The sequence below is a fragment of the Onthophagus taurus genome, chromosome 6 (genome assembly GCF_036711975.1).
Source record: "Onthophagus taurus isolate NC chromosome 6, IU_Otau_3.0, whole genome shotgun sequence".
Taxonomy (NCBI): Eukaryota; Metazoa; Arthropoda; class Insecta; order Coleoptera; family Scarabaeidae; genus Onthophagus; species Onthophagus taurus.
The window spans coordinates 14,520,648-14,545,779 of NC_091971.1; the positions used below are offsets into that span (position 1 = coordinate 14,520,648).

A 25,132-nucleotide genomic window follows, 5' to 3' on the forward strand; every position below is an offset into this window, starting at 1 on the left:
TTATACAACGTTGCAATATATGGAGAAAATTAAAGGTTTTGAATGACAATTACTTTTATTTTGAAAAATACCACATGTGTCCATACATACTGGAAGAAGTTTGTATATAAATCAGTATATTAAAATTGTTTGGCAAGAGTTAAGTCCCGAAAAAGGTTTCAGTTGTTGCAGAAATAATGAATATGAAGCAGAAGATGTATTGCACAAGAATGCCAGGTTACTAGCATAATTTTGCCAAACTTTTCTGTAAGATATTATTTTTTCTTCGTAGCAAAACCAAAAATTTGGAAGAAATCCTTGAAGTTTAGTATGGTTAGTCTATTAGTATGTAAAAAAAGCTTGTAATAATTGACTGAATCCGCGAAAATGAAAATAATATTGAATGTTACTTATTATCAGCACCATTTGGTAACGATGTGGCCTAAATAGGGATTAACATAATCCACCTCCACAAAGCCCAAAGCGATTACTAAAATAAATGTTGTAAAGGTTAGATCTTATTTATCAGAGGTTGTTTATAATTAAATAATAACTTGTTGTAAGGCTAGCAATAGGAAAGATTATTGTCCAGAATGTTAGAAAATTCAGATTTATGGTTATATATTATCAGAAAGTTCAGGTTGATAGATTTAGACCTGCAGATGCAGAGTTTTTAGATTTTATTATTTATTTTAACAATTTTGAAAATTATCGATGAAAATTGCAACATCGAAAATTTTATCAAAACTTCAAATATTGTTTTCTCAAAAACTAAAAGTGGTTTTTCAAAACGGCTTTTTGCATTAAAAAGAGGATAGTTTAATTAATAATTGGTGATATTTCTACAAGGATCCTTCAAGAAATTAATTTTATAGCGAATTTTGAAGATTATCGATGAAAATTGTAACACCGAAAATTTTATCAAAGCTTCAAATAGTGTTTTCTCAAAAACTAAAAGTTATTTTTCAAAACGGGTTGGTTCATTGGAAAGAGGACACTTTTATTAACACTTTGAGAAATTTTCATACTCATATTCCCAGAAGTGGATTTTATACGAATTTTTAAAACTTAATCGGCGAAAATTGCAAAAATCGGCAAAATTTTCGATCATTACCAAAATTTATTTCTCAAAAAGTAAAAGCAATTTTTCAAAACGGCTTATTGCCTTCAAAAGAGGATACTTTAATTAATAATTGGTGATATTTTCACAAGGATCCTTCAAGAAATTAATTTTATAGTGAATTTTGAAAATTATCGATGAAAATTGCAAAATCGAAAATTTTATCAAAGTTTCAAATATTGTTTTCTCAAAAACTAAAAGTTATTTTTCAAATCTGGTTGGTTCATTGGAAAGAGGACAATTTTATTAACACTTTGGGAAATTTTCATACTCATATTCCAAGAACTGGATTTTATACGAATTTTTAAAACTTAATCGGCGAAAATTAAAAATTCGAAAACATTTTCGATCATTTCAAAAATTTATTTCTCAAAAACTAAAAGAGATTTTTCAAAACATCGTGTTGCATTAAAAAGAGGATACTTTAATTAATAATTGGTGATATTTCTACAAGGATCCTTCAAGAAATTAATTTTGTAGCGAATTTTGAAAATTATCGATGAAACTTGTAACATCGAAAATTTTATCAAAGCTTCAAATAGTGTTTTCTCAAAAACTAAAAGTTATTTTTCAAAACGGGTTTGTTCATTGGAAAGAGGACACTTTTATTAACACTTTGGGAAATTTTCATCCTCATACTCCCAGAAGTGGATTTTATACGAATTTTTAAAACTTAATCGGCGAAAATTGCAAAAATCGGCAAAATTTTCGATCATTACAAAAATTTATTTCTCAAAAAGTAAAAGCAATTTTTCAAAACGGCTTGTTGCATTCAAAAGAGGATACTTTAATTAATAATTGGTGATATTTTCACAAGGATCCTTCAAGAAATTAATTTTATAGTGAATTTTGAAAATTATTGATAAAAATTGCAACATCGAAAATTTTATCAAAACTTCAAATATTGTTTTCTCAAAAACTAAAAGTTATATTTCAAAACGGGTAGGTTTATTGGAAAGAGGACACATTTATTAACACTTTGGGAAATTTTCATACTCATGTTCCAGGAATTGGATTTTATACGAATTTTTAAAACTTAATCGGCGAAAATTGTAAAATCCGAAAAAATTATCGATTATTTCAAAAATTTATTTCTCAAGAACTAAAAGTGGTTTTTCAAAACGGCTTTTTGCATTAAAAAGAGGATAGCGTAATTAATAATTGGTGATATTTCTACAAGGATCCTTCAAGAAATTAATTTTATAGCGAATTTTGAAGATTATCGATGAAAATTGTAACATCGAAAATTTTATCAAAGCTTCAAATAGTGTTTCCTCAAAAACTAAAAGTTAGTTTTCAAAACGGGTTGGTTCATTGGAAAAAGGATACTTTTATTAACACTTTGGGAAATTTTCATCCTCATATTCCAAAAAATGGATTTTATACGAATTTTTAAAACTTAATCGGCGAAAATTGTAAAATCCGAAAAAATTGTCGATTATTTCAAAAATTTATTTCTCAAGAACTAAAAGTGGTTTTTCAAAACGGCTTTTTGCATTAAAAAGAGGATAATTTAATTAATAATTGGTGATATTTCTACAAGGATCCTTCAAGATATTAATTTTATAGCGAATTTTGAAAATTATTGATGAAAATTGCAACATCGAAAATTTTATCAAAACTTCAAATATTGTTTTCTCAAAAATTAAAAGTTATTTTTCAAAACGGGTAGGTTTATTGGAAAGAGGACACTTTTATTAACACTTTGGGAAATTTTCATACTCATGTTCCAGGAAGTGGATTTTATACGAATTTTTAAAACTTAATCGGCGAAAATTGTAAAATTCGAAAAAATTGTCGATTATTTCAAAAGTTTATTTCTCAAGAACTAAAAGTGATTTTTCAAAACGGCTTTTTACATTAAGAAGAGGATAGTTTAATTAATAACTGAAAGTGTTAACAGCGACAGTTCTGTAAATAATGAATGTGATGATGAATTATAAGAGAAGAAAAGAAAACTAGACGAAACTGCAACAAGAGATTTTATATATCGTATTGGGATTGTTACAACGAGGTTGCTAAAGACAAACCTGATATAAATAAAGTTGTATTCAATGAAAAAAGTCCTATATGGGTTGAACTTGATTATTATCTGCAGCTCCAACAGCTAAAAGAGATACTAATTCCTGTGAATGGTGGAGTACTAAGTAATAGGTTTTTAATATCCGGCCAAAGCCAAATATTTGGCACTATAGATACCGGATAGTTGCCGGATATCCGTTCCACCACTAATATAGACACACTGGTGGAGGTATAAAGACGACAGCTACGAGTCGGAAAGTTTTCAATGTTGTTCTGGAACTTAAGTACTTAGAATTTTATGAAATACTTAGATTTTTAATCTTATTAGAAAAAAGTTGTTTCAAAATTGTATAAAGAGTTACAAAGGTTTCTAAAATATTTTGGACATTGCCAAATATTACAGTCGCTTTCATGACGGTATATGATTGCATTGCCAATAAACCTGCATCACAAGTCAGTTAGGCATAAGAAAAAAATGCATTGACAGTGCAGCGAAGTAGTTTAGGACGAAGACCCAACTCTATGTATACAAATATGTCAGAAGTAAAGTTTCAGGCGGATATACAATATCAAGCATCATCTCGTCAAGCTAGATCTAGGGCAAGAACAAAATAACATGGCAGAAGAAAATTATTAGGAGAAAAAGTGAAATATTAGGAGTTGAAGTGATTTGGGGAAAAGAACATCATGGGAAGAAGAAAAATATCAGAGGCAGATATAAATTCGAGGCATTCCTTAGAAGTTTTGGAGGTATCACTTCGGCTACATTGCCAAAACGTCTTTGAATGTTATTGGACACAGCTCGTAAAAAACTCACCCTGTATAATTAATAATTATTTATCAATAAAAAAATAATGTGTTTTGTTTTGGTTATTATTCGACCTTTCTGGTTTCATTTTAGGCGTGGTGGGGACAACAGCATACGCATTCCGGATTACTATATATAAGACCTCAATGCTGAAGTCCTGCGCATATATTATGAAACAACCTGTATATAGCCAAATATAAATTGCATAAAAGAAATATAACAACGTCTCACACAAACGTAGCAATAATTGTTCCGTAACCTGTATATTCCGCTTCACACTACATGACAAACGACAACAAACATTGATCATTTGAACAATGTATGCATGTCACCAAATGTTTATAAAGATAACCTACAAGTTTATCAATTATTTCTCGCGTATAATATATTGGAGTGTTTATAATATTTAATGTTGCTTAACTTACCTTTGCCGGCCAGTTTCTTTCAGAAATATATAACATATTTCCAAACATTCATTCAGTTGTAATTTTCATCCATACAAATATTCAAATTGTTGCTATTATACTAATTGACCTATTTCTTGTCATAATTGTCTTCAACAGAATTATTTTTATAACCTGAAAAAGAAATTTATAATAAATATTATTGTATAATTTTTAATAAACATTAAAATTTAAGCTTTTGTATAAACATGGTAAAGAGTTTATCAGGTGAACATAATTGAATTAGTTGGTATACTATTAATCACGTGAAGGTTTAGCGGCATAGTATCACCATCGAATGTAATTTACGAGAATTATCGCCGCACCTGTGTAACGATTGCATTATTTATTATTGTTGTCCGTCATCCTACGACCATCACCGAGGTTGGCGAACCTCGGGTAAATAATATCATTACCGCAACCGGATTCGAATCCATCCAACTAATCGGTCGTTTGTATGAATTTTCGGGGATTACCCGTCGATGAATACAGTTTCAATAACAACAAATCTCATAAATAAACGGATGATGAATTGTATTGATTTTTTTATAAAATAAAAGTAAAAATCGTGCAATATAAGTCCAACATCTCAGTAGTATGTGGTTTAACCTGAGATTCCTGAGAATGACAAAAAACAAAAATTGTTCGGAAACATTCGAGAATGTTCGGGCGATTTCCGACCTCCGCTATCGATCCCTGTCCGGCCCTTGTATATAGGTATAGGGCGTCCTTATCCGTAAAAACCCTTTTGAAATGGAGATTTGAGGCGACCGCCGAGTACTAGAGGCGCCCCCTTTCCCCGCGCTTGCTAACGAACGGGGCGCCGTGGGCGGCAGGCGCTGGAAATAATCGTGTGCAGACAGAAACAAAACAAAACCGGACCGTTTCAAAGGCGCCCCCCCTGTTGCCCTATTACGGCCCGTTAACAACTGGAAATTGGACGGGTGCGGAATACCACGAGATGCCTTCGAGAGCAACAGTCAAAGTAGGCGGCCAAAGAACAGAAAGGGATTGTGATCGCAGTTTTTTTCATCTCTACTCTTTTTTTTTTTTTTTTTACCATACAGAGGTAGACTTCAAAGTTATATACTATATATATCATTACAAAAAATTACGAGTACCCAATTTGATTTGTTCAACAAAATTTTTTCACATTTTTTTTTCAGTGACAAAAAATAGGGTCACGATGGGAAATTCGAAAATTTAAATGTAGGGCGCAACAATGGTACCCCCTTCTAATATATGGAACACTTAACAATATTACGAAGCCCACCGACGTCGTAGTTTTGCCCCTCCACCCCGGTTTTGGGACGCCCCTCCCGAATATGGCCGCAATATATTCCGTCTATACGTGAAATCAATGTGTTCAGCACGTAGCCATGGAAACGGCCGTGTTTCCATGACGACGGTTTTGCGCTGCAACGACGGCGTCGCGACGCTCGCGCATCAGTGACGGTGGTGGCGCCGTGATCGTCATCATCTGTCCAGCAGCAGTCATCGCGTGCTAAAGCACATTCTTTGCTTTCAGCGCAACAGCTTCTCTTCATAATAATCAATATTCTGGTGTTAATTATTTATGGACTTTGATGCGATGGAGATTAACATGGTTACTTTTTAACCTAAACATACAATACTCAATATATTTTTATTGCTAAGTTTCTGCAAAGAATTCAGAATCAAGAATTTTGACTAAATTTGTAAAAACATCATTGAATTATTTAATACTTGAAATAAAATTGTTAAATTGAATGTTAGGTCAAGATTGTGAAAGGTGATATTAGATATTTTTTTGTGTGTTATTATGAAAGAATAAGCTTTGCAGCACTTTTTTTTTCAGTAGGGTTACATCCCCCGTTTATCACGTCATAAAGCCTCCCCTACAGATTTATGGGTTCAAGCAAACATTCATTGATTATTTTCTGGATACAAAAGAAAGCTTTATATAAACTTGATATATTAACTCAATAGATATACCGCATCAAAATTATTAAAAAGATGTTTTTAGAAACTGTTGCATTAAGTCAAATGAAAAAAAAAACCTCAATAACCTTTACATCATTTCAATTTATCAATGTCATAAAACATAATGTGAGTTGTTAACTCGGATTGAACAATAACAATAGAAACATAACAAAATTGTTATAGTGACATTTCAAAATTGTTTCATAAATTGGTGTTGCTAAATAATATGACTGTTTTGGATGCAACAATTGAATGCTTTGAAGTTCAAATATGGATATTTGCATGCTTTTGACAGTTATTTGATAATTTTATGGATTTTACTGCAATGTCAGTACTGTGTCAGATGTAAAAATATTATAGCACCAATAAACTAAAACGCTACAATTTTTGATTCCTTTATACCTATTCAAAAAATGATTTGGATAAAAAGAATGAATAAATAAGTTGCCATAAAACACCCACAAGTTTTTGTTTTGCACATTTATGGTCATGTTTTCCTCGAACGAATGTTTTAATATATTATGGGCAGCATCCATAGTTATTTTTTGAGGAGTTGTTAAGAATTGCTAAGGAACTCATATGATTTTCATAGTAATTTGCAATAACCGTTTAAGATTACCTATAATATGTTTAATATGGTTTCGAATATATCTAATATGTTTTTCTTTTAGTCATCCAGAAATAATCGTGAAGCAAATTAAAAAAGATGGCTAAGTGTTTTGCAAATGTTAGTTTTTGGCAAAAATATGGTGTAGATCACTCCACTTCTCTTAAAAACATTTGGACGGAAAAGATGTTCTTTGAGATAATTTACTTTAGAGGTACTGATTAAGTCATGTAAGTGTGAAATTTTTAAATCACGTTGTCTTTTTTGCACTTCACTTTGCAGATGCCAAATAGTCGTTGTACAGGGTGGTTCAAATTCGATGTCCGAATAGGCTAACTCGGAAACTATAAGAATTAGAAAAAAAGTAGCTTACATGCCATGATCTCGTTTTTCGAGAAACTAATGCCGAAAACCTCAAAGCGCTATCGTCTTTTGTTTTTCCCCTAGAGGCCAAAATTGAAAATATCGTAAAACCAACAAATGCAATTATCTTGGTTGTTATTATAGGTGGAGTATTATAACTCAGACATTATATGGACACTTTTACACAGACAATTTCATGACGTAGTCAAAAAAAATTTTTTGGTTTTAGATTTTGACATATCATGACAATTTTTGTTGTTTTAAATGGAAACAACCACTGATTATTCGCTTATTAAATTCGTTATTTTTTTCTGATTACAAAAATATAGGGTTTGACAGGTCTATTTCTTATTGTTTTAGAATAAAGATAAAAATAAACTTTTTTTTTAGTGTCGTCAAAGAAATTAAATTTACAGTTTCCTGTAAATTATAACTAAAAATTAAAAAAACATATTTCTGATATTTGAAACAAATACATTTGTTGAATTATTTAATTTATATTTGTTTTACACAAAAGTTGGAATAGATTATTTCACATTTTTTATTAATATTTCATATATTTTTTTTTAATTCAAATAAACATAGCAACATTTGTTTGTATTCAATAATTTTCTGAAGTGTCAAATTAATAATCCTGTTTTTTAAGATGTATTACGAAAATTACTAAAAGTTTAACATGTTAGAATGCTAATTAAGTAAATTTTATATAAATCTTTAGTAGAATAATTTTTAGTTGTAGTACCGTAATTTACAGGAAACTGTAAATTTAATTTCTTTGACAATACTAAAAAAAAGTTTATTCTTTTAGCTTTATGCTAGAACAATAAGAAATAGACCTACCTAACCCCATATTTTTGTAATCAGAAAAAAATAACGAATTTAATAAGCGAATAATCAGAAGTTTAGGTTAGAAAATTTTTTTTTGATTACGTCATCAAATTCTCTGTAAAAAAGTGTCCATACAATGTCTTAGTTATAATACTTCACCTATAATAATAACCAAGATAATTGCACTTGCTGGTTTTACGATATTTTCAATTTTGGCCTCTAGGGGAAAAACAAAAGACGATAGTGCTTTGAGGTTTTTGGCATTAGCAGTTTCTCGAAAAACGAGATCATGACATGAAAGCTACTTTTTTTCTAACTCTTATAGTTTCCGAGATAGCCTATTCAGACATCGAATTTGAACCACCCTGTACAGGATAAAGAGGATTTGGAATTTATGCCAAGGAAACTGTGATGAATTTGAAAACTTGGGTTTTACAGTAAATTTTGAACAAACCTAAATGTATGTATTGGAGATCAAAAAAAGCTGATAGTAAAAAACGGTGTTGAAATTGAATATAGTTATTTGGGAACAAAAATAACAATGTATGGAAGAACAAGAAAGGAAATAGAAAGCAGAATAGGCAAACGAAAAACAACAATTAGATATCTGTACTCGATACTATGGTTCAAAAGTATATCACTTGAAAAGAAAGGCTATGAGGGGATTTATTCCTCATGACAAATAATGACTAATTGGTGAAAAAAATTGTAGCAAAAGTTTTTTAATTTCTTAGATATCCTTGAAATTAACTTTCAAATTAACACCTTTACACATTGCTAATGTCGGGAAAGAGATTTTGAATGTCGTCGAAGAGCAGCCTGGCCCAAGTACTAGGATACTTGCAGAGCAACATGGGGTATCACACCCACAATTTGGCAAATATTGAAGCACAATCAACTTTATCCATATCACATGCAACGTGTACAAGCCCTACTACCAGTAGATCTCATTCCATTCTTGGAATGAATTGGCCCTTCGTTCTAGATAATCGATTAACTGGTGCTCATTATTTACAATTTTGCACGATAATATACCCAACCTCAATTCTCTGGATTTTTATTTTTGAAGTCACTTAAAAAACATAGTGTACGCCACCAAAGTGTTTAATGAGCAAGAATTGCGAAATCCGATACATGGTGTTGCCGAGACAATCCGCCAACATCATGGTTTAAGTCACGCTTGTGGAAGATCGTGGATTCGGCGAGCCCAATTGTGTATACAAGGTATGGGAAATAACTTCGAACACTTGCTATGATGTTATTTTAAAGTGTTTTATGTATTCTTCATTGAAAATAAATTTCACGTATATCTAAATCCCCAAGATTATGAGTATAGGTTGAGAATCACCCTGTATATATTTGAGAGGCTTTAAAAAAGTCATTTTATATGGAAGTGAATCTTGAGATGGATTACTGGTGAAGATCAGCTAATGGGAAATAATGAAAGTGTACAAATCAATAACAAAAGATATTCAATAAAACAGTTAAGAGAGACGTTGAGAGAATGTCAGAATCCAAAACTTGCTTTTTAGAGTGTACCGACACAAAAGAAGGAAACAAGATGTGATACAACCTTCATGCAGATTAAATGACACCCAATCATACATTTAAGTATTTATGACATTTCCATAATTGCTAAGCAAATTCTGCTATCAGCTGCTACGTTATTTTAGTATTTTGCAGTACAAGTGACAATTCAAAACTTGTCACTTTGTGGTGGAATATCTTTGAACTTTAATAAACCTCTTTTCTTTTTGGTCGTTTATTAACATTCGCGAAGTGAATTAAAAAATAAGACTAATCTGCTACTTTAACGCCTATTAGTCAACTTTACGGCTTTTTAAGAATATTGCTTTACGAATTTTGCTGTAGCAAATAACAATCAATTTTGCCACAAGCTTTTCGAAGCGTTATTATAGTTCATACGCTGGAGTAGACAAGTCTGTCAAGAATAACTGGTTTTAATTGCTTTAATGTACATTATTTTTTGACTACGGTAGATGGAACTATTTATGGTTCTCTTTTGAGGTTTTTGACTTTTTAGTCATCTGTCGTATAGCAAATATCTCCGTAACGCTTAAGGCCATAAAAGTACATTTGTTCAGTCTGAAGGAGATTTATTCCGTTTTTGACCGAATGGTATAGGATTAGGTTCGGTGGCCATTCGGAGCCAATACGTCACTAATGATTGCCATGTTCCAGGCACACCCTTGTGTTTCAAATTTCAGGCAACTCATCAGAGTCGACATATAAAGGCTTTGCTGACAGAAAAAAAAAACGAATAACCGACTGAATAAGGCACACATCTGAATAAGACGATAACGCTTTTTGACATTTCAGTCTCTTTAGAGGTGGTACAACCATTATACAGATGGAGAGCTTAAATAGTTGTGAAGCAAATTCTGCTACTTGGTGCTACAACAAGTAATCTTCTGGTGTTTTGATGTACAATTAGCTGTAGTTTACAATGCATATTTGCTCAGACGAGGAATTCATTCCTTCGAAAGTCAGTAATAGGAAGTACTAATGATGAAAATGTTCAAGGGAAATCTATTAAATCTGTCTTTCAGTAATTGAAAACATACACTATAATTGACTATAAGACAACATCATTCCTTCCATCGATAGTTACAGTTCAAGATAATTGATGAGGGTGAATTAATAGAGAAGACAATTAAAAAGACAAGGAATAAAAAAGTAGGTTATGACTAGTTTATGTTAGTGACAGTTTATTAGTACCATGGGCCTACTAATGAAGCATTGGCAGCTAAGAACACATTTATAAGCTATATGATGTATTGATACACAAGATTGATATGAGTGGAATCAGAGCATCACAAGGTGGACTAATAAACTCAGGTCTTTTCCGTTAAGGTAAGCTGGTTTCTTTTTATAAATCACAACATCATTTCGAATTTCACTGTAAACTTGAAACGTTTTCTCACTTGATAAATTACACGAGATATAGTTTTGATGTGATGTGAGATTTTGTTGTGAAGCCATAATAATGAGAAGCAGTGTGTGTAGTGAACAGTTTAAATTTAGGTAAAACGTGGTGATAAAAGGTCGACGGACAGCTGGTAACTGAATAACGAGGGGCGAAATATTGCCTTTTTAATGTCCGGGCGAGCACGTCGTAAATCCGCGCGAATGGTCTATAAATTGTTTCGCACTTTCGAAGTGTGGCGGCTGCGCCGGGGTACGGTCATTTAACATTGATACCGTGACGACGCGGTCTCTCGTCAAACTTTTATGATAATCGACGGTAATTAGCATGAAATTGTGTTTTCCTTTCTTTCTTTTTAGATTGTTTTTGATGTTTATTAAAAAAAAATACATCAAAAACGAATACTAAAATTAATAATAATTACAGTTAAATCTCGATATAATGGACTTCGACAAGCTTGGAGAGGTTTTTGCGAGGAGGTAGTTAAGACCTCACGCCTTAACAAAAAAGCGGCCAAAACCACCGCTGTGACATTCTAAAAAAGAACGACGGCAGTTTTGCCAAGGATCTAGAAGAATCATTGCACTTACTAATGGTTGTTCATTTTCCAGGTTCTCTGCAAAATTTTTCAACGCTTCGACACCAAGTGGAACCAAACAACTCTCCTACTAGAGATGACTATAAACAGCCAGCCAGGTTGTACAGAATGAGTTGATAGAGTGGGCCGTTAGCAGTTTTGAGCCAACACAAAACTGCCAAAAACACTTGATAAGGGTTTTTAAAGCTTGTTTAGACTTTAACTATGTCCCCATTAGTTGAAGGAGAATAAGTAACCTTTATCCTAAATCCTTTTGATCAATTAGTCTCTCATCTTCCCTTTTAAAGACACTTGAAAGACTTTGTGATCATTACATTAGAGAAAACACGTAATATTTTTTATTGAACTCAAAGTAGAACTAACACTAGACCTAGAACTAGAAACATTAGGGTTTAGCCGTCTTAAGAGACGTGCGGCTAAACCCAAATGTTTCTAGTTCTAGCTCTGGTGTTAGTTCTGGTTTTAGTTGTTATTCCTAGACATAGTAGTAATCCTAGGCAAACCCCTCTCATGGAATGGACATCTGCAGGGAGTTTTACACAAAGCTAGATTATCCTTGTGGACTTGTCGTAGTCTTTGTGGAAAAACTTGGATTAGTAATCTCTGATGCGATAAGCACAACGCCAACTCTAGCAATGGATGTTCTGCTGGCATATCTCCTTTGCATTTGTATATAGAGAAAGTGACTAGAACTACCATTTGCAAGTTTAACCTTTGACCTTTGACCGCCCGATTTTATAACACGATCGGGCGCGTGTCATAAATTTTATCTATAACTATTGAATTATCTATTCGTTATACATTTGATTTTTGATGGGTAATGACATGCATTACTCATGATTGACAAAGTGTTGAATAATGAAGCCATTACTCCACGTCTGACACGGCCTACTAATCAAAAAATAAAATATTAACAGATATGACAGCTTTCTTGTATTGAGGTTATGTCTGAAATGTCTATCAAGTTTATTTTTTTTCCTTATTTAATTTTTTTTCAAACTTAAATTATTGTAGATAAAGTATAGTATTCAACTTGCGTATAATGGATGTTACCCACTCAGATTACACTTCATCTTCGTGGGTAACAGCCGCCATTATACGCTTGTTGAATAATATACTATTATCACATCAGGTCCGTATTAATAAGTATTACGTTATTTTTAATAAAACAGTTAAAACACATTTTCCTAAAGTAAGGTATATACTATAAGGTAGTCGGGTAAACATTCGGGTTTAGCCGTGCGTCTCTCAAGATGGCTAAATCCAAATGATTCTAGTTCTAGGTATTGTGTTAGTTCTAGTCATAGTGCTACTATAAAACTAGAACTAACACCAGACCTAGAACTAGAAACATTCGGATTTAGCCGCACGTCTCTCAAGACGGCTAAACCCGAATGGTTCTAGTTCTAGGTCTTGTGTTAGTTCCAGTGGTAGTGCTACTGTAAAACTAGAACTAACAGTAGAGCTAGAACTGAAGACGCACGGCTAAACCCGAAACGTTCTAGGTCTAGTGTTAGTTATAGTTCTAGTTCAAAAAAAAATAAACAACAGTAATATCTTATGCTAACTAATGCTACCTACCATTGTCACTAGAACTAACATTACACCTACAACTAGAAACATTCAGGTTTAATCGTCTTAAGCCTTTGAATATATTGAATATTTTCATAAACTCACGAAAAATCGAAAAGATAGAAATATTGAAAAGGTGAAAAAATTGTCATTAAAAAGGTATTTTTCAAAAATGTGCAAACGATCCGAAACCTTCATGTATGATTCAAAACCTGTTTATAATACATTTACATCACTAATAATACAGGGTCGCTGATATGTATGGAAACGGTCAGATATCTCCTAAAGTAAGATAGCTAGCGAAAAATGTTGAAATACAAAAGTTTTAGTGTTTTTTTAAAATCTATTACAATAAAGACAAATTAAGTATACGGGGTCAGTCAAAAAGTTATGACAAACCAAAAGTTACGTTTTCTTTAATGGAACACCTGTATATTATTCCATATTTCAGTTCATCTCGAAATTCTAAACAAAATTGATGTAACACATCATAGACCTTAACTTAACCGTTTTCCAGATATCCAGCTTTTAAAAATTTACGAGTTATCTAATTAGTGACGTAATGTATCATTAGGTTGTTTAAACTATTTTTGTATTTTTGACATGTGTTATGTCATTACGTTGCTATGGAGATGAGAAACTTTCAAAGATACCTTATTTTTATGTAATTTATAAGAGTGATTTTCAAAGTTCAATATCTCGAAAAACGGTTAATTTTAGGTTTACGATGTGCTACATGAATTTTGTTTAGAATTTCGAGATGAATCGAAATATGGGATAATATACAGGTGTTCCATTAAAGAAAACTCAACTTAGTTTCGTCATAACTTTTTGACTGACCCTGTATACTTATTTTGTCTTTATTGTAATAGATTTAAAAAAACACTAAAACTTTTGTATCTTAAGATTTTTTGCTAGCTATCTTACTTTAGGAGATTCCGTGCATATCAGCGATCCTGTATAAATACATTTTTGTTTTCATCATGTTCAAAATACATAGTTACATGTATACTTTAGCATTAAATCCTTTCAAATACATAATATAAAGAGATATATTGTAAAAACGAAAATTGTCATAAATCTTATGACAGCGCGCCCGCTCGAAGATTAAGCAATATGTTCATAACTGCTCCGACATGTCCTACCAATGGGTTGCAGAAGACACTATAAGCACTGATATTGTGCTATCAATGCCGTCAGATTTAACGGGATCTTGTGATTAATGCTTGATGCCAGATTGTACTGCCTAAACGACAGTCCTGGATAAAAACGAAAATTCTCCGGTTCAGGCAAATATTTGCATGTTCGCAGATGAATCAAAAATGCCGGAAGAGGTCGAGGTAAGAGTATACTACAAGACGCCTCGGATTAAGCAAGCTTATAGCCTGGATACGTATTGTACTGTATTTCAGGTCTCTCCTTCCTGAAAAAGGGATGAAATACATGACAGTACGATTTTTCTCAAACAGTCAAATCGCTCTCCAGACGCTACAGGCTCTGGTTAATGACTGTAAAAGAACTTTCAACACAATGAGGTCACTCTGGGGTTGCTGGCAATGAAGCGGCAGATGAGAGCAGAGATGAGAGAGCAGCGCTAAATCGTTTATGGGGCCAGACCCAGCAGTTAGTACATCATTTGCTATGGCCAAACATAGAATTGGACTGTGGGCTAAAGAGAGACTTCGCCACTGTGGACCAGTTCAGCTGGAATGAGACACGCTAAGTTGTTTATTAACACCGCTTCTGTCAAACCAGGGAATATTTTAGGACTTGCTCGTAGCAGCATTAAAGTTCTAATGGGCGTCTTTATTGGGCACTGCAGATTAAAAACACATCACAACTTGTTGAGGCTTGACACGAGGTGACAGTTGGGCATGTTTTATGCCACTGACCTGCTGTTAATCAGATTCTCGATTTCTGGGTCGCATTTTATCTCCCCAAAGGATCTGAATGAGTTTTCACCGAGCAAGGCATTAATGTTCATTAAGAGATGTTCATTATTAATGTTTGCGGTGTAATATTCTTCATTTCAGACTTTTGGCTATAACGGACACTCCCTTCCCCATATTAATCCATTATATCGAGCTTTTACTGTAATAATTTTTTTGTTGGAAAAATGTTTGGCCTCATCATAACGAAAAAAATTGTTTGCTACGTATAAATAATTTCAATTTTCTTTTAATTAATAAATAACAAGTAAAATTCATGACTACGATACTACTCTATCTAACCAAAACATCTTGCGTGTTTCCATATTATAATATAATAAATTGTATAATAGATGTTATCGCGGTAGAAAAATGATTAACATGTTAGAACAAAGGAGGTTTTATAAACCTCATAACATTTTTCACTTTGTGCTCCTATATAAAATGAAGAAGTTTCTTCTAAATAAGTAAAAAAAAAGTTAGATATTTTTATACATAAAGTTAAATAATGATTTTTAAATAAAGACTACATAAAAAAGTTACTGTTACTTACGCCACCTATCGAGCGGGAGACAAACCAAATTTTATGGGGGAATTTTATCGCCCTTGGTCATAAAGTTATACTGTATTCCCAACTTTCGTTTTACTTTAAATTTGTTATAACACTCAAACTATTTTGTTTATAAAGGGCATTAAGGTCCAATAAGAAATACAATGCGTTGTTATTTCCAAGAATATATTTATTGTAATTAATTTCTTCCTTTTTTTGTGTATAAAATAATTAATTACAAAAAAATCTTTATTTCTTTTTAGGATATAATACTAGAAACTGAACACTTAATAACTTCAAACAGCAACTTCTCATCACATCGTTTTAAGAAAGAATTTTTTTAACCAAAAATTTGAAAAGAAACTTATTAAATATTTATATCAATTATATATTTAATAATGTATAAACCTTCCTGGAAATATAATCAAAAATTTAAAAGTACGTCTAGTACTTACATTTTTTTATCCATTTTTAATTCTTCCTGACATTTGGTCCTATTTTGAAATTCGGTACAAAGTAGATGGTCCAAGACGGATTCTCGGACGGTGATTCTCGACGAGTCTTCTCCTCCAGGTCCCAGGTTGGTTCCTGGTGAGTCCTTGAACCGTCCGCAGGCAACTGATCCATTTTCGACGCCGGCACCGTACATATCTGATAGCCATTACTCGCGCACAAGCACAGAACACCTGCCCGAGTGTTGCAGGTCGTCTCTCTCACATCGTCCGGGACTTCCCCCCACTGCGTCGACGTCAACGTCGCCTCCACCCCCCCCCGAGGATGAACCCTACACTTCGAATCCCCATCCCTTTTTGACGACCCCCTTTTCGAGGACTGTGGGCGTTGGGAGCAATCCGGGAACGGGAGACCTTTATTTGCCCACCGCCCCCAAACCACCCCCGATCTTCATGAATTACAAATTATGACAGATTTTAACTTTTTTTTCGGAACGTTTTTACAATTAATTAGTGGCCCCGGTCACCGGAGGTGACGTGGTTTGATTTGAAAAATTCAAGTTCCCTCTTTTTAATAATTACACGAAAGAGGGGTGTTAATTACTACAACTAGAACTTTAGAAAAAAAAACACAGTTTTGTTGAATAGAAAACTTTTTTTGCGTTGTTGATTGCTTTTCCATGAAATAATTAGAGATTTCTCTTTTTACTGTAGCTCTTTATAGAGAGATATTGAATGGATCTTAAAAACGCGTTTTGATTTAATTTACAATAATTATAATAAATAATTTTTTTGGGATTATTTTAGATTCTTTGATAGATATGGCTAGTTAAAGTTATTTCAGGTTATTTTTCCAAGCACAATATTATTCTAAGTATCTTTACACTGGATGAAAAGTCTTTTAGTTGATTACTGCAGACACTCTTAAAAAATGATGACACTAAATCATTTTAAGTCAGTCTTGCTTGAACTTTTTCTGTTACAATTTCATTAAGAACATAATAATGATGGGTATTGCGTTCTGATTTATAATTTTGAATGGAAGCTTATTCAATCATTCAAAACGACAAATTTAGTCTTGGTGGTGACGGTGTGTTCACAATGTCACTGTAAATTATTTCCCTTGAAAATTTGGGATCATTCCTTAGAACTGTTCTGATGAGAACTGTGAATGATAGTGGCTGATACAAAGTGGTTTAAAGCTAATTATACAACAGTTAAATTGACTGATTTAATTGTTATGGCTAGAATATGGATACTACGGCTACTTTGAACGATTACTTTTAGTGTTTGTCCAAAAAAAGTATATATACATATAGCATTTTGAAAATTGTTGAGTCTTCTTCAAAATATAGTAAACCTTCTTAATGAATGTTGATTTAACCTTAATTTAGCTGAAATTTAACAGAGTCAATATAAATTGGTTTTTACTGAGTTTTCTTGTGGTTGTGATGATTAATTATGTACGATTTTACCTGGCATCAAGTAATTTATAATTCCTGCACTCTCAGAACTCTCAATAATTATGGCTTAGTTGTGCTAAGATTTGTTTTGCCAAACCAAATTGACACTCTTCTTAATAAGGGAGCTTGATATCAGTAACGCTATGTATTATTCTCGCTGGAACTTAGATAGAGCAACTGATTTCTGCATCAATATTGTTCAATCATTCAAAATTCCACATTAAGCTCAGGTTGAAAAATTTTTTACTGTGTACAACGGCAAAACGTCATTTGAAAAAAATTGAAATCTAGCAAAAACAAATAAGATTTATGAATTTTTAAACATTTTCCTACCCGATTCGATACATTGTTTTTAGTTCTTAATTCTTAGAATACTATTTAACAATGCTCAACAAAAAAATCCAGAAGAGGTACATTGAGCGACGTGGCTCCTCGGAAATACCTTTGGAAAGAGGTCTAAAAGCTTCCGACATTTCTCCGCCTTTGTCAATTTGATAATAGAATAACGCATAAAAAACCAGAGTTCGTGGAACTGCTTATGTCGGCATTTTCAGAATATCGTTTTCAGAGACTTAATTGGTTGAAGTGTTTTAAAACTAAATTTACATAAAAACTGCATGGCAACAAATTCAGAATTCATTCCATCGTTTTACATTAAAGCAAAGTGTTTAAACTAAGTCATTAAATCATGGATACTCTAAGTATGGCAGAAAAAGTCGAAATGATTTTTATTTATGGAGAACGTTTTCTTAATCGAAATACGCCTTCGATAAGTACCTTTTACAGAGTTGTGAATGATTTCACTAACACTGGAAATGTGGAATAACTGCGGAAGAAAAGGAAATTGCGGTATTAGCTAGCGTTAAGGTAAATCTTCAAGTTAGCACTCGACGACTTGCAATTGATGCCGGAATATTGAAGATCTGCATTTTTAGAATATTATTGATTGCATTAACAGCTTTATGGAGGTGATTTTGAAAATCGATTAATATTTTGTCAATGGGCACAAGAACGAATGCGGTTGGACGTCAATTTCTTTGTTAACGTGCTATTCTCGGACAAGTCAATAGACATAACATGCACTATTGGAGCGTTGAAAATCCGAGATGGTTTCGTGAAGTAGAACATCAATGACCTTGGTCGGTTAATGTTTGGTGATAAATTGATCGGTCCATACTTTATTGATGGTATGCTGAATGGGGAGAAGTACCGAAATTTTTTAGATGACGTCTTACCAATGTTACTTGTAGATTTGAGCAGGGAAGAAAAACAATATATATGGCTACAAAATGATGGGTGTCCAGCACATTTTTCACATATTGCACGTGAAGCTTTAGAGCGTGATTATGCTTGGCGATGGATTGGAAGGGTAGGTCCAATTTCCTGACCTACCAGATCACCTGATTTAACACCTCTTGATTTTTTTTTGTGGGGCGTCCTTAAGGATAATGTTTATCGCGAAGTACCGACTACGCCAGAAAACATGAAAGAGCGAGTAAGAAATGCATGCAGAAATAGTAGACAAGAAAACCTTTTAAGATGTAAAGAAAGTTTTAGTAGAAGGATTAATAAATGTATTGAAGTGGGTGAGGAAATATTTAAACATTTATTATAAATTTTATACTTGTTGTTGATTAATAGTATAGTTTAATCATTTTTAGACTATTAAACAATATTTAGACTATTTGAATAAAAAAATTATTTAGATTGTCTACAAAAGATGTTTCGCCGTCGTACTGGCTAAACCACAAGGTAATTTTTTTAAATTATTTTACTTTTATCCATAGATTCAGATTTTGCAATCAAAAACATAGGGTGCCATTTAAAAAATTGGTCGTGACCTTCATATGACCTTGAAAATACGGTTAAGGTCAAAAAATGTTATCGTCATATGATTTCTTGACCACTCTGTATAGTAAGGGTTTGAACTTAAAATGTTCTGCACAAGTTTATACGTATTCGTTCAGAATGGTTCTGTATGGCAGCCTAATACCACGTGGAATTCCATCATAAGATGCATTAGTGTTTTTTCAAGTCCATCTCAAACACAATGAAAACGTCAGTTGTTTTAATTAATAAACTTAAAGTCCTGAAACATCATAAACATTCCAAATTGATGTCGTATAATATTAAGAATCTATCAATATCATTAAAACTTTTATAATATGAAAGATGGCTAAAGTGCAGTCATTAGTCAGTCAGAAACTAAAACCAATGAATTATATTTTTAATTACGTCAGTCCATGACAATATTACACTTACACGAAATGTGTTTAGTGGAAAAGTAGACTTCAACATATACATACATAAGTTACTGCTACTTATTATTTCTTCATTATTCCTAAATCATCTTATACTGGTTATGTAGCTTTAAATGATGACTATTTTATTAATATTTAAGGGGTAGGAAACGGCTAAAGTTGCATACATTTTTCGTACTAATCAAACAGAAAATGGCTCCAGAAATGTTGAATGTTGAATTCAAAACATTACTCATATATACCGAGAATTTCATATAACTCGCAATATATCAATGCAGTAACCATAGTTACGAAACTACTATGCACTTGCACTGTCCCATATAAAATGCAACATAGCTTAATAGTATAGGCATTGGGTAGTTTTGCAAAGAAAAAGTTTTGCTTGGAAAAGGTGACGTTCTTATGATAACTCTGAGTTTCCGTCTTATGAGACGCACAGCTAAACCCGAATGTTTCCGGTTCTAGTGTTAGTTCTATTTTTCATTCAATAAAAATATATCATAATTTAACGCTAAATAACAATTAAAACTAGAACTAACACTAGACCTAGAACTAGAAACATTCGGATTTAGCCGCACGTCTCTCAAGACGGCTAAACCCGAATGATTCTAGTTCTAGGTCTTGTGTTAGTTCTAGTAATAGTGCAAGTGCAAAACTTTTAATTCAATAAAACATACAACATAAGTGATATTTTATGCTAACTAGCGCTCTTTCCAGCCATCTTAAGAGAAGATAGGCTAAACGGAATGTCTAGTTCTAGGTCTAGTGTTAGTTCTAGTGCTAGTGTTAGTCTAGTCTAGGTTTTACTGTAATGTAAAATTATATTGACATGTTGCATTTTATGTGGGACAAAGTAAGTCTTGGTTTCTATGGAGATATATTTTTGTATATTGTATCTTAAGCGAAATTGACTGTATACATACAGGGTGTCTCAGCGAGACCGGTCATTAGACGTTTCTGGGGTTCTGGCGAAAATAAAAATTTGAGAATTCAGACTTAAGTATTATCAATTACGATCTCTTCGTCTAAAATATTTTCAGATTTCTTGCACTTCCGGTTATACCGGAAGTCGCCACCAACTTTATTTTTTTAAATGGAACACCCTGTATATTTTTACATATTTGGATTTGTCTGTTTTCAAGGTTTATAAATAACTTTACTTTTTGCAATTTGATTCGGTCGTTCTCGAGTTATTCGAATTTTTCTAGAAAAATCTGCTCCAGCAGACATTTGTTCAAAAAATCAAAAAACACTCAATTTTTGGGATACCAATTTAGGATTGAGAACATGCTTAAGCAACATGATGGAGTATGTTTTGGTGCCGAGAACTGCGGTCTAGAACGTTTGATCACTTTACTATGGCACGTTAACTTTTCAAAATTTGGAAGTACCATAACTTCATTTTTTTAAATGGCACCTCCCATATTTTATTTTTTAGTCGTCTTCGGTGTCTCATTCTACATCTTTTATATCCCATATGGCCCATACCTAATATTAATAGTTTGGGAGATAATTAGGGTTTTTTGAAAAATGCACACATATCATATGGATATTTAGCCTAGTGTGCCATGAAAAACAAGCCTTCTCAATGAGTTCTTGTCAAAGACTCACTTGTTTACGTCACTTGATGCATGTGAGCTAATAATTATCTGTTATGTCCCTTAATATTACTACTGAAACGAGTTAAAATCGATAACAATAACGAAAGTAATATTTACACAAATCAAGAAATTCTTAATTTATTTTTTTTGCATGAAAAGCGCAAAGTTCGTAGCATGATTCCCAGATCTTCTTTGGCAGCTTGAATTGAGGTGTTGGGACTGGGCTCGAAATAAGCCAAGGTATTCACCTCTTCCGTTGCATTATCTACTACATTTTTTGGTCAGTTTCACACGTGATTAATTCGTCCAAAATGTACAAAATTTGCTTCTATTCCTCTAAATTTACCTTTTGTCATCGGAGATAAATGTGGATAATTTTCATTAAACATTCTGCAACTTCTACTAAGAACTTTGTCGCACTTTTCGTGCACAAAAAATAAATTATGGATTTCTTCATTTGTATAAACATTATTTACGTTATTAATATCCATTTTAACTGGTTTTAAACTCACAAGCATCAAACAATCTAAATTTGACTTTGACGTTTATCAATAAGTCATTAAACATTTGTTTTCCATGGCACACTAGGTTAATATCCATATGATATGTGAGCATTTTTCAAAAAACCCTAATTATTTCTCAAACTATTAATGTTAGGCATAGGACATATGGAATATAAAAGATGTAAAATGAGACGCCGAAGACGACTAAGTAATAAAATATGGGGGGTGCCATTTAAAAAAATGAAGTTATGGTGCTTCCAAATTTCGAAAAGTTAACGTATCATAGTAAAGTGACCAAACGATCTAGACAGCCGTTCTCGGCACCAAAACATACTCCATCATGTTGTTTAAGCATGTTCTGAATCCTAAATTGATATCTCAAAAATTGAGTGTTCTATGATTTTTTGAACAAATGTGCGCTGGAGCAAATTTTTCTAGAAAAATTTGAATAACTCGTGAATTGCTAGTTCAAATTGCAAAAAGTGAAGTTATTTATAAACCTTCAAAACAGACAAATCCAAATATGTAAAAATATACAGGGTGTTCCATTTAAAAAAATAAAGTAGGTAGCGACTTCCGGTATAACCGGAAGTGCTAGAAATCTGAAAATATTTTAGATGAAGAGAACGTAATTGATAATACTTAAGTCTGCATTCTCAAATTTTTTGTTTGGCCAGAACCCCAGAAACGTCTAATGACCTGTCTCGCTGAGACACCTGTATACTCAAAACAGTTTTTCAGCTTGATTTTTGCATGTTTCAATTTTTAATACATTTCATTTTTTAATTCATCATTCATTCAAAACGTGTTTATATACGAATCGATCGGATGTTTCATCTTATAATGTGCATCCAAGTTTTACATCAATAGTGTGCAATCTTAATATAGCTATTATATTTTTAATAATTTCAGATTAAGTTTTGTACAGAATCATTAAGAATGTTACTGAGGAAGCATCATGTAATTTTTTAAAGGTTCAATCTTATTGCGCACACTTATCTTTATATCTATCCAAGAACATATTAGAACATCTATTCCAAAAATGATTCAGAAATATTTATGATCGATTTTAGAATCTATTTGATCGTATTGGATGATACAAATTGTCTAATTGTTTAATGAATTCAGTTTCGGTCCAATTTACCGTATTGCATCCAATTCTATTACGTTAGGATGTTTGTTGCCAAACATCCCCTAATTCCGATACGGGCCCTTCGGGATTATCCACACGAAGAGATAAACACTCTTTCGTTCAACAAAATAGCATGTCAATTAAACGGTTTTAAAATATAAATAGCGCATCCATTATAATACTTGAATAATAAACCGATTTTATTGTGCCGGATATGAATGAATAAACCATCAAAACCAATTTGGTCGAGTTTTGCGGGTCTGATGCACACCAGAAATAGAAATCCATGACCGGAGCAGATGAAACCATCCCTTGGGGATCCCAACGAACATGGAACTGTTTGGATTGATCACAGTGTGTTTTGTTTATTGAGTGACATAACTTTAAAAACATGATTGGCGATAAAAGGTTTGTTTTTAACATTAATAAAACAGTATTTTGTACACACTTTTAAATCTTTCCTTTCAGTTATCTTTCCTTGATGTTAGAAAAGGATGAAATATAATATTGCAAGTCAGTAAAGGATAATTGCATTCTAGTGTAGTATTGCTATGTGTATAGAGCGGCTTTAACATGAATTCGAGAGCTGCAATATTTGCCGCACCGCTCGATAAAATGATGGAGGCATCAACTATTTGTTCTCTCCGAGTGTTGGTATAAGCGATGAAATTCGAGAACAATCCGTTTGGAATTTTTGACGTTTTGTTTTTGGGCTGAAGATTGAAATTTGTTCGAAACAAAACAAAAGAACATCTCTGTAGGTAGTTTTATGTTTTAACCATAACTTGGAAGCTGGATAAATCAAATTTGAAAAACCGAATTAATTCAAATTCAAATTTTTTTTATTGGGCATTACTTTCTTTTTGAATTTATGTGAGTTTGCTGAAAATGATTTTCTTTTATTTCGTTATATTCATTAATTTTTTTTTGTATTAAATATGCACCTCCAATAAGGTAATGCATATGGGCACTGTAGTTGGGTAACGAACGGTAGTTGGCGCTGCTGCGTTCCGGATTAATCAATACGATCTTGTCGAATCCTTTGTTGTTTACAAGAGGCAAAATAAACGAAATCTTACAATTAGAGTAAATGATCCATTAGGGAAATTAATTCGTTTCCTTTACTACAAAACAAACTAATATTGTAATAAAGATAATTTACTTGCTATTTCCAGAATAATCTTGGGCATTAACAATTTATCTGTTTGAGGAAATGAAAACAACCAATATCTTTTATAAAATTGATAGTATTAATTTGAAAATTATCAAAAAAAGGTAATATAAAGTTTTTTTAATTTTAATTTAAATCTAGAAACTTCTTTCGTACTTGGTTTTAATAAACATTTCAAAAGTTTTTAATTATTTAAATTTAGGATTATTTTAACAACGCTATTTATAAAAGCGTTAATTATTATTAGTTAATTAAAATATGTTACCTTATTGATGTAACATTTTAAATCTGTTATTTTTGGTGGATATTGGTGGAACTAGTTCAACAAGCTTTACTTATGGTAATCAGTAATCATCCATGCAACCTAGAAGGATTATTCTGTTTTAGTATTGTTTACATTTTATCCCATCGGTGACCTTCTTTGCTGTTGTAGCTCATATTTTATTAATTAAGTACTTTTATAATAATAATTCCGCTTTCTATAATATCACTACGAATTGATGTTGGTACTAATCGTCGTGTAATCTCATATTGTCGCAACAAATTAAGTGAGGGTAGTTTCACATTTTATGCACGACCGCTTCAGCTCTTTCGGCAATTAAATCTATTGTTATAAAATTGTTACAAACTTTAAATCCAAATAATTTATTACAAAATTAATTTCGAACAACTCGTTGTTAAATGTAGAAAGTTTTGTTATGTGGTTAGAGTTAGATTCACATTTGAATCTGCATCAGATTTAGATTTGTAAAATTATAGTTGATTAGGTAGGCATTCAATATACCAATTAACTAAAGCTGGAATTGCAGGTAATGTGAAAAC

General features: G+C 32.4%; 1 protein-coding gene across 1 annotated transcript in view; it reads right to left on the reverse strand.

The window, feature by feature from the left end:
- Positions 1-16,346, reverse strand: part of LOC111421267 (AXIN1 up-regulated 1) — a 51,538-nt gene extending 35,192 nt beyond the window's left edge. Inside the window, exons 1-2 of the mRNA XM_071196583.1 lie at positions 16,183-16,346; positions 4,355-4,507 (exon numbers count right to left, since the gene is read on the reverse strand). Coding sequence (XP_071052684.1) covers positions 4,355-4,402 — 48 coding nt within the window. The 5' untranslated portion in view covers positions 4,403-4,507; positions 16,183-16,346. The remainder of the gene's footprint in view (positions 1-4,354; positions 4,508-16,182) is intronic.
- Between the last annotated feature and the right edge of the window lie 8,786 nt (positions 16,347-25,132).